The sequence below is a fragment of the Trichoplax adhaerens genome, genomic scaffold, assembly GCF_000150275.1.
Source record: "Trichoplax adhaerens TRIADscaffold_1 genomic scaffold, whole genome shotgun sequence".
NCBI lineage: Eukaryota > Metazoa > Placozoa > Uniplacotomia > Trichoplacea > Trichoplacidae > Trichoplax > Trichoplax adhaerens.
In genome coordinates, this window is record NW_002060943.1 from 1,773,036 (window position 1) to 1,787,903 (window position 14,868).

The window sequence follows — 14,868 nt, forward strand, 5'->3', positions numbered from 1 at the left end:
ATGGAATATAACCAAGGAAGACCTTGAACGGTTCACAAGTAACCTTATACCGTATATGAGTGCATAAATGCAATAATTCCCATGCAGCCTAATATTTATATTTCAATATAAGGTGGCAACTTTATTGTTTAAAGAATGCTAAACTTTAAAATAAGCATATGATAACTGGCAGCGTTTATTCTAGTAAAGCACAGTTATTCTACGTTAAATCCAATCATATTCGATCGATCATAATTATTATTAGAGTCTTATTCGCTAATCTTAGCGCAAAATAAGTACCCTACAGATCACTGTTTTTTAAATCGAGATCTTAAGTGTTCTTGTAGCGGATACTGTTCCGTTTCCATCAGCATGATATACTCTAAATCTCCATCCTCCAAGAGTTTATAAATCTTTTGAACCTATACAAATAGATAAGAATCACACATAAATTTTCAAACCAAGTCGTTATCAAACTTGTAATCCATAAATGCTATAAAATTTTGTAGCTCAAACTGCATTGAAAGGTTTGCTCATTTTATTATCAGACGAATAAACGTGAATCATAGCTAAAACATCGCGACTCTAAGCTGAACGAATGAACAACGCTATGGGGCGCACCTTTGTTACTTTAGGAGGCTTCGAATCCGATTTTCTTGTAATATCTGTAGTCGTCACGGTAATTTGATTGTTTGTCATTTCACCTTCCATAATATCGCAGACACCTGAAAAAGGATGTAAATAGATATACGAGTACATGAAATTATACAGTATGCTACGCTTGCAACAGTATTTTCTAAAATATTAGCTGCAATGTTCCTACTGTACACGTATTTTTTTTAAGAACTTTGTTTGACGATATTACGTGTACTGCTTGAAGCAATGATGTTCAAAAGTCCTTTCGCAACTACGCTAATGCTGTGTTAAGGTATGGACTACTAAAGGGAACATTTGGTTGTCGATTACTAAGGTGATTTACCGCTTTGATGCATTATGGTCTTATACCGTACGAGCTCACATAAATTCAGTTATCAAGTGTTATACTTGTATTATTAAAAGTGCATCCGTAAAGTACGCTATGTGCATGGAAAGACCTCTGTAGTAATTATTAATTTCGATATCAACTATACGCGTACCGGCGTAAGTACTTCTTCGCTAGCTGTAACTCTACTCATTGATTTCTCGTACGGTAGTCCATGCTTTTACCCAAGTACAGTAATAAGATAGGTTGTAGTAGCAATGTGTATACATGAACATTTTACACAACTTATACTTAGGTACTCGAATGTACTGTATCGGTAGCCGAAGCAGGCATTACATTATCCATTCTGAGCAATATTGTACAATCCTATCACAAGTCATATTAATCTAAGTAGGATTGCAAGTAATAGAAGAAAAGAGCGTATTAAATTACTAGAGTTAAGTCACAAGATTCTGTAAGGACAGCGAAATGATAGTACAATGCAGGTATTGACTAACCCAGGTTATGAGCAATAGCAGCTTTGACGTGATTGCGATCAAAGAACCAAAAGCCACTCTCAAAATGCATCGGTGTGTTATTCGTCAGATGCCAACTGCTTGATTGAAACTGTAGATTGGGCTGGCCAACATGGGAAAATTTAATTTCCTCCTTATAGGAAAATGATTTAATGTTAGGATAGATGCCATCTCCTTGGCCACTCCAGGTGCCTAACAGCCAAGAGACATCCTGTAATGATTCGTGCAAGTGACATTTATCTACCAAAAGAGCAGACGAGTATTTTCAGTTCCTCCACAAATTAAAAGTTTATACACCATTATGGAATTAAATATTCTACAAGTAAGCAGTGCCATTACACATTAAAACAGAATAATATAATGTGTTAAGTCAGGCGCTTCCTTTCTAGTTTGACTTATTATCCAGATAGAGCATTAATGGGTAAAGTCTTGTACTAGTGGAAGATTCAAGCTCTACATTGCTGTAGAAAGATGGTGCAGCTGAACTGATTGAGCTGCAAGATCGTGCATGCAGTTTACTATGGATTACATAGTATTACAAATTCATCCTGTCTCAATGTTGCAGCCATAGCTAACTTATCTATCTTACAATCACCTTACCTGCCATGTTAGACTGCGAAGAAAATAATAAAGCCTGCAAGAATTTTCGACTAAATCTTCCACTAGTGATAGCTGTTGACAGAGCATGAAAGCGCATCTTCCACAAGATACTGACTACAGTACCGTATAGTGTTTACAAATATCAAAGTCCTGATCGATAATTATGGACTGTCCCATACAACATCATCAATAGCGATCTTTCCAATACTAGATGCTATACAGCGGAGTCTTCATCCAAACCATCCACAGATACTGACTGAGTACGCGCATATTGTCCAAATCACGGAAGCATGGACACCGGACCCTGGTGTACAGTACATTGTATTGTAAACTGTACACTGTACAGCAGGGTACTTCGATTGAGAAGAAGACCTTCCGTCCGTCCTTTTCTGCCATTCAGCTGGTATAAAGTCTTGACTCACTTTCTACTTTTCACGGCAAGCTTTATAGTAAGCCATATAGCAGTAGGTGATATTTGGGTGGCTTTCCCTACGAAAGCATCGTACCCCTGTGTAGTTTCCTGGCGCTACGGTACCATAGTAAACAAGTAGTTTACTACAGCCTACAATTAGTGGCTAGAATGTTAACGGTAACCATAGTGATATTGCAGTTACATTGATGAGCCCATACAAGGTTTTAATATCAAGATGCTGCCCTAGACTACATATCATTATCGAAAACTGTTATAAGTTCAATTCCTCGTATTCTACTGCATTCTGTAGAGGAAAATACTTTATAAAAGTGACTTTTACCGATTCTCAAGCGCTTATAAAAGTGACTTTTGCCAGTTCTCAAGCGCAATTCTCGACTATTAAAGATTACTTTTTAACGAATTTCATCGCGAAAATGAGGTTCAAGATCTCCCATTTAAATGAACAACATCATATCCTTTTCTATCAAAAGCTAACTACGTGATGGATAGTAATAGCAATGGGTTTAACAATAATATTGTTATATTATACTCGTTATAGTACTGCAGTTTCTGTATCATAATAAAATTAGCTTAAAAAAAATAGTTTGTACAAAAAATTTTCTAACATTTCTCATGAAAAGAGTGGCAGGTAGGGCAGTATGTGCAATAAGATGCTACTGCCGCGAACACGAATAATAAAAAATGATTAAATTAAAATGAAATCACAATTGACTTAACCATTTTTACATCAAGATTTAGTCAGTTGCTTAGGATGGATTACAGCAGATGAGCTATACTCGTGCGGGTAAGTAAAGATAAAAGTTTAGATAAAATTGAATTTATCGACTGCACAATAGGTAGCAATATTGAAATTTCAAAAAATTCATAATTGTAATCCTTATATGCGATATGCAATTTACGCGCACGTACAATGATATAATTATACTGTCAGTACTGAAAGTAGAGTTAGTAATCTTTGTTGTTCATACTATCCACGTAGATAAGTGCCATAGGTCTAATAACAAATCAGGCTTGATACTTTCAACTGTAAAATATATAAGACTCTACAAAATATTACAAACTCCTCATTCAAGTTCACATTTTCTAAATTTTAATCTTAATTACGGCTCGGATATAGTGATGATCACCAAATGCTCAAATGGAGCTTACTATCGGAAGACACAAAACAGGTAATTACAGCTACATTCTGGCGTATAATTATTATTTAATCGACAAGCAACTTAAATAATGTACATTCGAATGTATTTTATGTAGGTCGCTAAGTTGCCCGCTGAAATCTATGCTACTGATATGCACTGGTTTCCAAAACTAATCAGCGGCAAGAAGCAATCGCAACCTGAAATTTTAGCCTTAGGATCAACTGATGGTACAGATTGTGACGTCGTTACAGAAACATTTATTACTAACTTAATCAATTATAGCCTTAAAGAAAGTAATAGCATACAAAAAATCATCTACTAGGTAAACTTCATCTAATATCCAAAAATGGCCGAGTTGAAAAATCCGTCGACGCTCATAAAGGTGCTGTCCTAGCCACAAGATGGAGCTATGATGGCAGTGCTCTAGTAACAGGTAAAAAAAAACTATTGATTGATACCTTTCGTAACTACTATTTTTGAAAATCACTTTCTAACCAATCATACTTACTTCAGCGGGTGAAGATGGCCACGTTAAAATTTGGTCAAGAAGCGGAATGCTACGTTCAACTCTGAACCAAGCAGGTAAAACTCAGCCTAGCACATTATTATTTATCTAGCAATGTTAGTGAAAAATTATATCCATAATGCCCTTCATCATGACTCCCTAGCTTCTCCAGTCTATTCTACCGTTTGGAGTCCGGACTCGGATCAGGTTCTTCATACTTTTGGGAAAGAGTTGATTATTAAACCTTTGCAGCCCACATCGAAACCTATACAGGTGATCATTCGATACCAGATAACGCCGATAAGGCTTGCAACGACTTATCTATGTCTTGTGGTTGATTTTACTGGACATTTATCGTAAGTATTCATGCGTTTTTATATTTCGATATAGTGGAAAGCCCACGATGGAGTTATTTTAAAAGCCGACTGGAATCCAATCAACAATCTTATCATTTCCGGAGGTGAAGACTGTAAATATAAGGTACATAAAATATAGTGAATACAAGTATTTAGCACTTGTCATGTAAAATTTTATGACATCACCATTTGTAATTTTAACTATATTCGTATTATACACCTCTATCTTCTATAAATAATTTAAGGTTTGGGATTCATATGGCCGACTATTATATGCAAGTCAAGCCCATGAATTCCCAGTTACTTCACTATCATGGTCTCCTGATGGTACGAATAAGCTACAATCGTAATAAATTATGTAAATATAGTAAATTTTTGATCCAATACTTCATTATCATTTATCGTCCTTTTCAGGTGAACTGTTTGCAGTCGGATTATTTAACACGTTGCGACTATGTGATAGAAGAGGGGTATGCACTTTTACATTAGAATACCTATAGCGCTTAGCATTAACTGTTAATATTTTTTCTATAATCTCTTGAACTATTTTACCGGATGCAATATTAATCTTTAATTTCTAATCAGTGGTCGTACAGTATGGATAAACTTAACACAGGATCGATATTTAGTATCGCTTGGTCGAGCGATGGTACTCAACTTGCTGGCGCATGCGGAAATGGTCAAGTTATATTTGCCAATGTAGTAGAACGGTCGGTTTCGTATAAAATTGTCATGAAATAGTCGGTATAATGAAAAGCATCATATAATTAGCTGATATGGACGCATTATTAATTCTCTAGACGCCTAGAATGGAAGAATTTTGAAATAACTATCACCGATTCCAAAACTATCAATGTTAATGATGTCAGTAATGATTCAAAAGAAATACTAGGTGCGATATTAAAAATACGTGAAAAAGTGCAGTATTGACTGCAGAGAAATTTTAATTGACTTTTCAATTCTAAAAGTTAGCTATTTATAGCAATATTCTCACATTTGTTAGCAGAGATTCAAAATTTACTATTAAGTACAACACATTTTATTATCATAGATTTTCGAGACAGAATTATTAAGACTAGCCTTTCGCATGATCATTTACTTGTTACAACCACAACGCAATGCTACATCTATAGGTAAGAATTACGAAATATATTGATATTTTATTAAGTATCTCATAGTCTGTGCAATCATATCTATATACAATAGTTTATAATTATATTTAGGTAATTAGTATCTTGATAAAATTCAGATACTAACATAAAATAAACTTACATATTAAATAACAGCTGTAAGAATTGGAATACGCCCATAATTATCGACTTAAAAGACAGCACAGTTAGCTTGATCCTGCAATCAGAAAAGTAATATTGACGAATAATCATAATCATATTTACGGTGATGATAACAATGTAGTTTACGAACCCTTTAGATTTAATATGGCTTCTATCATTTATGCAGATATTTCCTATTTGTGGACAATATTAATGGTATCCAGATTTATTCCTACGAGGTAATCTATTATTAAAGTATTTCAGATTATTAGTGTTTAGAAGGTCAGATCCTTATTTCAAAGCATCTTAATACATTTAGTTACCTAATATTCATCCAAATAATACGAAAACTTCATATTCATATTTGATGATTTCTGTTTTAGGGAAGATTAGTTTCATCACCAAAACTGATTGGAGTGCGTACAGATCTACTAAATAAGCATACTGTGTCATTAAGCAATGATACATTAGCGGTTAGAGATGTCAAAGATGAGCGGCGTAAGAATTTCAATCATTGCTGAAAATAATTCTGCTTATTAGGATATTGCTAATGAGAGTACCGATAGTCTAACATTTCAAATTTTTCATTTCTCAATATATGAAGTAATTTATTTATTCGAGACCGCCAGTGGGAAAGCTGTAGGCTCTGGCAAACCGATACAACATCAGGTTTAGTTTACTAATTGATCTAATTACAAATTGATAGTAGGCAGTAACTTTTAATAATATGAAATGTTTTAAATTTTGTGAGGAATTTATATTCGATTTAGCTGTAAATTCTCTGTTGCTATTAAAGAGAGAAGTAGAAATGAAATTTTTACTACGTATGGATATTGATAAATAAAAATTTCGCTATCAAACTCTTAGTTGGAAATAATTGAGACCTGTCTTGACCAATGTGGTCCTGCTATGGAACGCCAACTCGCTATCATAGATAAAAATAGAGATGTTTATTTAGCCAAGGTTCGACGATCAGAAGCGGCATTCATCAAACTAGGTAAGCCAATATACGACGACTTTTATTTACATTATGAGCGAAATCATAATACTGCATAAAGTATAAACGCAACATTTCTAAGTCGCACTATAGTAGCTATACCTAGATTTCTTAATATTTAATTCACAGGTACTATGGTATCCTCATTGGCATGGAATGATGCTTGTAATATGTTAGCGGCAATTCAAGATAATCACTTTACCATTTGGTATTATCCAAGTGTTGTCTACGCTGATCGCGATATTCTTCATTTAACACAGTACGAAAAAAACGCCAGGTAACTAATTAAATATTTAATACAATTGTACCGGTACTAGATGATGTTTAGCTAACTTAACCAATGTTTAATGTCAATTATCACGATTAATATATTACTAATTCTATCAAAAACGATGAATAATATTGTGGATTAACGACCTAAAGCGAATTCGGTAAGAGTCCACAAATTTTAAGTTTCGCTGATAATTACTGCGTAATGAGAAGAGCCGATGGAGCAGTTGTCACTACGTGGTAAGACTACTATTTGTACTATAGGATTATTACTTGTATAATTACTAACTAGAATAGAATCGTATTTTAAAATAGCCATTTACAAATGTTAACATTACTTTCTATTAGCACATCTCCTTATCCGGCAGTGCTGCATGAATATGCTAACAAAAACAGATGGGCAGATGCTGTTAAGTTATGCCGATTTATCAAGGTTATCGTTATAGCTATTCAATCACTTTTTATTTCTTTATAAAAGATTTCATATTGGAAAATTAGAGATAAGGAATGTGAAATCAAATATTAGAATTATTTAATAAAATTCGATATTATTCTTATCTACAATCATAGGATCCGGCGATGTGGGCATGTCTAGCTGCCATGTCCGCCTATGCTAAAGATTTAAGCACAGCTGAAATCGCCTATGCTGCAATTGATGAGGTATTTAGTCGCTATTAAGTCAATTGAGAATACTATGGAATGCGCCATTTGTTTTATAGCAATTACTTATCTCTAAGATTTTATGTATTTAGGTGGATAAAGTACAATATATTACATATATCAAAGATATTCCATCGCGTGAAGGCCGCAATGCTGCCATGGCATTATTCTGCAGACAATCGGCTGAAGCTGAAAGTATCTTATTGCAAGCTGGATTAATATATCGCGCTATTGAAATGCATATTAATAACCATAATTGGGAAAGGTAAAAAAAATTGCCGACGTCAAAAATAGAGGATAATTTAGCGCTGAATTCGCAGCTAAATCCCATTTTTGGATTTATTTTATGCAACAGGGCCCTAGATCTGGCAATCAAGAATAAAACGCATGTCGATACGGTATTGGCATTTCGTCAAAAGTATCTGTCCAAACTTAAGCGGCAGGAAACTGATAAAAAATTTGCAAAATATGCTCAAGAAGTTAGTCGCCATATGATAATTATTCAGATAGATTGATTTTACGTACGGTAATATAGAATTGGAGGCCATCTTATGCTAACCAGCCAAATTAAGTAGATACGAACATATTGTAGAATAATGTAATCATTTCTTCTGTATATATAATATGTTTTATATGTATTGATTGCTTCGTTATTAAATTGTTTTCTTGCAATCTTACTTGACTTTTATTATATTTTAATTTATAAAATGTTTGTATAGGTCACCATCGACTGGGAGAAAATTAATGCTAAAATTGAAAATGAACTACAGAAAGAAAAGGAAAGACCTACCACTACAAAACGAAAATAAAATTTGAAATATCCAGCCCTATTTGGCTGTAGAAAGATCTTAACATATTGCTAGATACACTTACGATAGGATACATGCGTATCATTCGTCAACTTATTTCACCATCATGATATTAAGTTAATAACCATGTCGGTGTTTGTAGTCGCCAGTTATATCTTCTTCTATAATGTAATTAGGGTAGGTACGCATCTAAATCAGCACAAAATTCTGCTTCTTTACCCGTAATATGAACTTCATGCCCTTGGAGATATATTTATATATAATGTACAGCATTTCAAATCATGTACTGCAATTGGACACACTGACAGAATATTGCATTTGTCAATTTATCTCTTATTATTAATACGGAATAATACGTTAGTCTGCAAGGCAGTTTACTGCACACTTGAATTGATATTAATGCAACATACGTTTAGAAGACTTAAGAAAATTAATAATATTGAAAACTTATGCGAATTTCTTCTAATTTTTTCTTTTATGAAATGATTCATTATGTTAACCATGAGCAAACGCCTTACCAATTAATATTGTGGTAAAATATGTTAAATTCTACCGAAAAGTGTTTAATAAAGCCAGTAGAAATATAGCGAATATTTTCATAGGTCATGCATGTTATGCTAACTTTTACAATGGTATATATTACACTCTAATATAAAGGCATACAAGAAGTTTTTAGAAATGCATGATATACCATACTAAACTCTGGTATGGAGGTATTTATTGAAATCATATTAATTCACTTCATATATTCCAGTACAAATATATATACAGTTTGCTTAAATATGATACCTATTCGGCTTATGAATAAATGAAATCGGTTACTATTTCAGTACCATGACATAAAAAATTTCTAATTTTCCTCAAAAATATGACTAGTTTATGCGAACCAGCGGGCACTATGCCTGTATACTTGATCTACTAGAATCTAGTACGAAGGTATCAATTGGAGCCGTTAGGAATATATGATATTAAAGTACTCGTATGCCAGATACTGTACCGTACAATTCCAATAAAGCTACATGGACACTTTTATCCATCAACAACGAAGGTATTAATTGCAATATGAACCAATTTTAGGTGGCTAATATCGTTGCAACAGTATTTCTGGTTCGCAGTCCTCAATTTAAATTTGATGATCAACGCAAGGATACTAGTACAGTAGAATTTCGAAATAGTAGAATGAGGAAATCAGAGTATTAGTTAGATACACATAATATGATACTTTATTGGACTCGTACTAATACAATTGCTCTAAGCTATACTATTTACAAACAGAACGGCGATAGATGATTAAAATGTTAGTAAAAATGAGTGCATTTATTGCTAGATTTAATATAATTATTTAAATTACTTAATATTCATAAAGGATAATAGGCAGTAAATCAAACGAACTGAAATTTCCTGTAGACTTAGGCACTCTAGTGTACAGATAGATTACTGGAAAGAAACTCTGGAGTACGGTGGTCTATATAAATAAAATGGCTACTGCTGTAGAGTATCTACGTTAAAACTGTCTTTCGAATAGTGCCTGGAAGAATCTCAGTAAACAGAAACACTAGTACATAGAGGAAATATGAACTAACTTATATGATACTTATTTTCCGAAACGACTTGAAGAAAGATTTTTAACTGTCAGTAGCTCTTAGCGATCCATATGAATAAATGCGACCATTAATTAGCTAGAAACAGTAATTCTAATTCACAGATGAGTAAATGAAAAATCAGTAAGTAAAAAAATTGAAAACTGACCATATCAATCTCTTCATGTCGGTATATCATTACTTTAAATATAACGGTAACTAAGCAGTAGAAAATTTAGATCATCTGTTATCATCAGCCAAAGCACAATTTCTGCATTAGCTAATAGCAGATCAGCTTATAAACGCATCTCTGAAGGCTCTCTATACGCTGTATCTTGATTATACCTTCCTATTAATAATATAGCAATACATCCTGTGCATCCAAAATTTAAAGCTTTATGCAAAATACTCTCTAAATGCACATCAAAATTTAAAGCTATAGACAGAGTATTCTGTACGAAAATTTTAATACTTCATCGAGGAATATTCCTGCCACTAAAATTAAATGAATAAGTTGCCTGAATTATCGTGCTATTTTGAAGTTGATGGTAATAAAAATAGCGTACATTGTAGGCCATGACTTCTTAGCTGTTAGTACGGTTTCAATCCGTAATTGAAATATTAAGAAAAATTAGCCCATTAAACCGTATAAGATTATTGAGAATCAGCTCATAAGGATAATTCTACTGTATCTACCCTATTGTGACTAAAACACGTTTTTATATTAACTATTATCGCAGTGGCGCGTTTACGGATTCGGAAAATTGACACTATGAAATATTCATCAAAACCAGAAGAGCCTTCAATATAAATTGATAATGTTTAAATACACGTCATTGGTTTTGAGGAGCACGCTTAAAACTTTGTTTATTCATAGCATCAAGGGTGAGCATATTGACACGAAAGCATACTGTCGATTCTCAAGCTAATCTCTATGAATCGACAATAAGATACCTTAATTTTCTATGAATCCATTACTAAGTTCATTATCATGTTTACATGAAATTTTTAATGATTTATTTGACTTTAACGATCATTAGCGCTAATGCTATGTATACAAGCTAAAATAATCTCATCAACTATTTACGACATAATATCACTGAAAGATTGCATCTGAAAAACTAAATTGGATCATGTCTGCATAATTTAGCAGTTGATCTTCTACATTCTAAAGGAAACAGGTTATACTAACCTATTTATTTGCAGTATTTTGCTTTTCTAGGCTTTTTATATGCAAAGTTGTTATTTTGGATATATTCAGATAGATAGGTTTAGTCTTAGTGGATAAATAACAACCTACAAAGCCGTATTTGTTTTACCTACCGTATATAATAAACAGACGATTGTAAATAATTTTATGAGACTATGTCAATAAACTAATTACTGGTTTACAAAATCGTAATTAATGACTCAAAAGTTAATCCTATAATTCCATCATATAATTATGCTAATGCCTACTTTATGGTTGAAATAATGCGACAGAAAGCATTTATTTGGATGATTACGTGACTACGGCCTATCAACATATTCTAGCGTTAAAAATGGATCGAGGACATGTCAAATCAGGTCACAGTCATCTATTATTTTATTAATTTTTACGAGGAAATAGCGGAATAAATGAACTAATCATGTAATAAACACACTATAGGATTAAATATTTTTATAATCATAATCAGCCCTCCTGTTACCTTAACACCTTTTCTAAACCTTAATCCTATAGGAAAACGCCATACTTTAAAAAAGGTAAAGTTACATGATCCATTTCATGAAATAGAATGCTGCAATATTAACAAGGGCGATATAATCATCATCTATCCGACGCTCAATCTATCCTACTTCTTGTATCTGTACTATCATCATAGAAGAGCAAGGTCTTGCAGGGCAAACAACTACTGCTATATCCTGTTGAGCTAAAAGTTAAAGCTTAACTACATGAGCAAGGGCAATAGGATCATCTCTCACCTCCAATTCACGATCCGTTCTACTATTATCGCATCTATGCTTAATTCCACCTGATCATGTGGATGCTTTAGTTGCAATATCCTAATGAGCTAAATTGAGCTTAGGTATATTAACAAGAAAGTGTAGTCATTACCCTAAATTTGAGTTCTGCTCATTTATTTATTTTTAATTTATTTCAAATAGAGCTAATTATTAATCAGTGAATTATAAAAACTTGCTTTCGTTTTATTTGATTCATACATAGGAATCCAATACTCTTATTTCTCGTAGTAATTCCTTACTACACTAATTATTTGGTGAGGATCTGGTCTAAAGCTTCATCATCATACTAAACACTAACACATCCTAGAATCGCTAAATTCTATATTGAATAGATTAACTTTTTATTGTCTATACAAATGGAAGGCCTTGCTTAGCCATTCCACATTAAATATAAATTTAATACAGGACAATCGCCTACCGATGACTATTAAAATTTATGTTATCTATTTTCTGGTAATGTAGGCAAAATGATCACCACTAAATTAAGAGCTAACCTATCTTAGTAGACCTTACGTATCAAATAAACGAATCCGTCATATATGCAAAAATATATGTCATGATTAGTTATTCGAAACTAAATATATATTTAATACAATTTAAACGTTTGTCGTTAACCATTTTATATATCATGTAACAATTTTGTTGAATAATTGATAACTATACGGCCAAGCTACCTGTACCGTCCTTAAATGCTAAAACATCTTCTTACGTCTAAATTATATATCAAGAAAATTAATCTGTTGTATATATATACTGTACGTTCGCCGTAACAACAGATAGAACGCCATGATTGCCTATTCAATATTGCATATAAACTTAATATACTCCAACTGTCTAACGATGACTCTTTTATTTACGAGTGTATCACGTAACCATTAATTCTATATTAATTATCTGATGACAATGTGATCAAAAACGTTGGGAAAAATACTAAGTACCATATCTTGCTACGTCTAATAAACAGCCCCATTTAAATTGTGTTAAGTAAATTTTTTAATAAGGAAATTAGCTTGTAAGCAAATGTGGTGATGAGGAAGAAAGGATTTAAGTAGTAAATAAGAAGGAAATATAAACGGTACAGGATGGAAATTTCGCGCAGTTTATAAAGGTTAGAATGAGTCTTCATCATATAGAAATCAGGAATTGTATTGGAAGAATGATAGCAAAATAAAGAACTATGATCGCCGTATACTCTGGATTTAATATCTATGCTATATATATTAAACAGGTAATGAATAGTATGAAAGTATATTATAAGGTAGTGGCTAAGAGCTCTTCACAAACATGTTTACGAAAGTGTTCGAGACTAACGAGAGCATTCAAAGAAGATTAATAACCCAAGAATCGAAATAGATATGGCTAAATTTGATATCAAGTAGATTTATATTTTATGATAAAAATCATTAGGTCATAGAGATCATTGCGATATTGAATTGAAGTTGAATATAGTCGATTTGCTTGACGATAGTCATTTTATCTATCTCTTGCTTCAACTCATTTTATGATTAATATTTGATGAAGTTCCGAGCAAAAATATCTTCCCATACTAATTTTCTACCGTATACTCATATACTAGTAGAAGGTCATGGTTATAAATTAGAAATGGCCTTAATTAATTTACAGTCTATCTCATTTCTATTTAAGTCATTTTATCCTTATATCATTACAGGTAAAAAGAAATATTTTCACCGCAATGGATAATATCCGTAAGCAATGTTGATCGCTAGAGCATAATGTGTAATTGAATTCTGACATATCGTCAGTCAGATCTGTTGTCTAATTTATCTGACTTTCATGACAATCAATCCTTAATTGTCGCCCATTACCAGCGCTTATTTGATTAAGATTTACATTTTAATCATTCTAATTCAATCATTAAACAAATTATTCGGTAAACAGTAAGAGCGGTAAATTGTTGACATAAGGAAAGATAATTGACTTTGATTGGATTAAAATCAATCTTTGAATTAGAATGATCTCCTAATTCGACTCTCTCAAAGCTTATAAAAGAGAGAGGAGATTGATTTCTAATTTATATCTAATTCGACTAGCTTAATAGATAGGCTGTCTAGTAACATGATGAAGTCTGTAATTCTTTTATCCGCTTTTGTCGCCGTGGGTAAGAATTATTTTACAAGGGTTAAATTTCTTTCTTGATTTCAATTCGTGTTTTCCAACGGGCTATTAGTATTGTAGAAGAGTTAATTGTGTAAGATACATCTTTTTTCTATACTATTGAGCATGATTAATTAAAATCTTAATATGAATCGAATCCATTACCGCATATAAATTAATGATCCTTGCTTTTTTCTCTTAGCTTTTGCCGCACTTAATGACGACTGTAATGCTGGTCAAGGTTCTTGCCAATATGATTCTCAATGTTATACCGGCACTCCAGCCAGTGGATTATGTCCTTACGATCCCAGTAACGTCAAATGTTGCCCAAAAGTCGGTAAGATATAGCTAGAAATACCATCAATCTCTACCTTTAGGATTATTATGCATAGTGTAGTATGAATTGCTACAATTTAAACATTCCGCTGTAACTATGCTGAAGGTTTCTACTTCGCATGACATAAAATTGTACCTACAAGTGGTTTATTAACCAATTTAAATTGCTCGTGAGCATGCTTTTACAGCAAATGCAGAAATGCCATAACTTACTCTAGAGGGGGTCATCATTTAATGGCTTAGGAAAAGTAAAAAGGAAATATTTAAAATTAGATTCTATCGTTCATCATCATAATTAATTATTTATTGAATTATGA

General features: G+C 32.7%; 2 protein-coding genes across 2 annotated transcripts; one reads left to right on the top strand and one right to left on the bottom strand.

Annotated features, from left to right (window-relative positions):
* Window positions 1–287: 287 nt before the first annotated feature.
* TRIADDRAFT_51419 (uncharacterized protein) lies at window positions 288–2,173 on the bottom strand (the record flags this gene model as incomplete). The annotated part of the gene is made up of 4 exons (XM_002108439.1): window positions 288–401; window positions 601–704; window positions 1,459–1,716; window positions 2,077–2,173. The coding sequence occupies 4 exons, from the start codon at window positions 2,171–2,173 to the stop codon at window positions 288–290; spliced, it is 573 nt and encodes a 190-aa protein (XP_002108475.1).
* Window positions 2,174–2,922: 749 nt separating this feature from the next.
* On the top strand, window positions 2,923–8,516 carry TRIADDRAFT_49567 (uncharacterized protein; the record flags this gene model as incomplete). The annotated part of the gene is made up of 25 exons (XM_002107640.1): window positions 2,923–2,987; window positions 3,252–3,293; window positions 3,627–3,678; window positions 3,764–3,875; window positions 3,971–4,081; window positions 4,162–4,230; window positions 4,317–4,426; window positions 4,544–4,633; window positions 4,755–4,836; window positions 4,924–4,979; window positions 5,095–5,219; window positions 5,310–5,401; window positions 5,561–5,642; window positions 5,796–5,870; window positions 5,968–6,019; window positions 6,164–6,278; window positions 6,385–6,449; window positions 6,648–6,777; window positions 6,907–7,054; window positions 7,201–7,287; window positions 7,396–7,480; window positions 7,618–7,707; window positions 7,800–7,972; window positions 8,063–8,186; window positions 8,427–8,516. The coding sequence occupies 25 exons, from the start codon at window positions 2,923–2,925 to the stop codon at window positions 8,514–8,516; spliced, it is 2,322 nt and encodes a 773-aa protein (XP_002107676.1).
* Window positions 8,517–14,868: the final 6,352 nt, after the last annotated feature.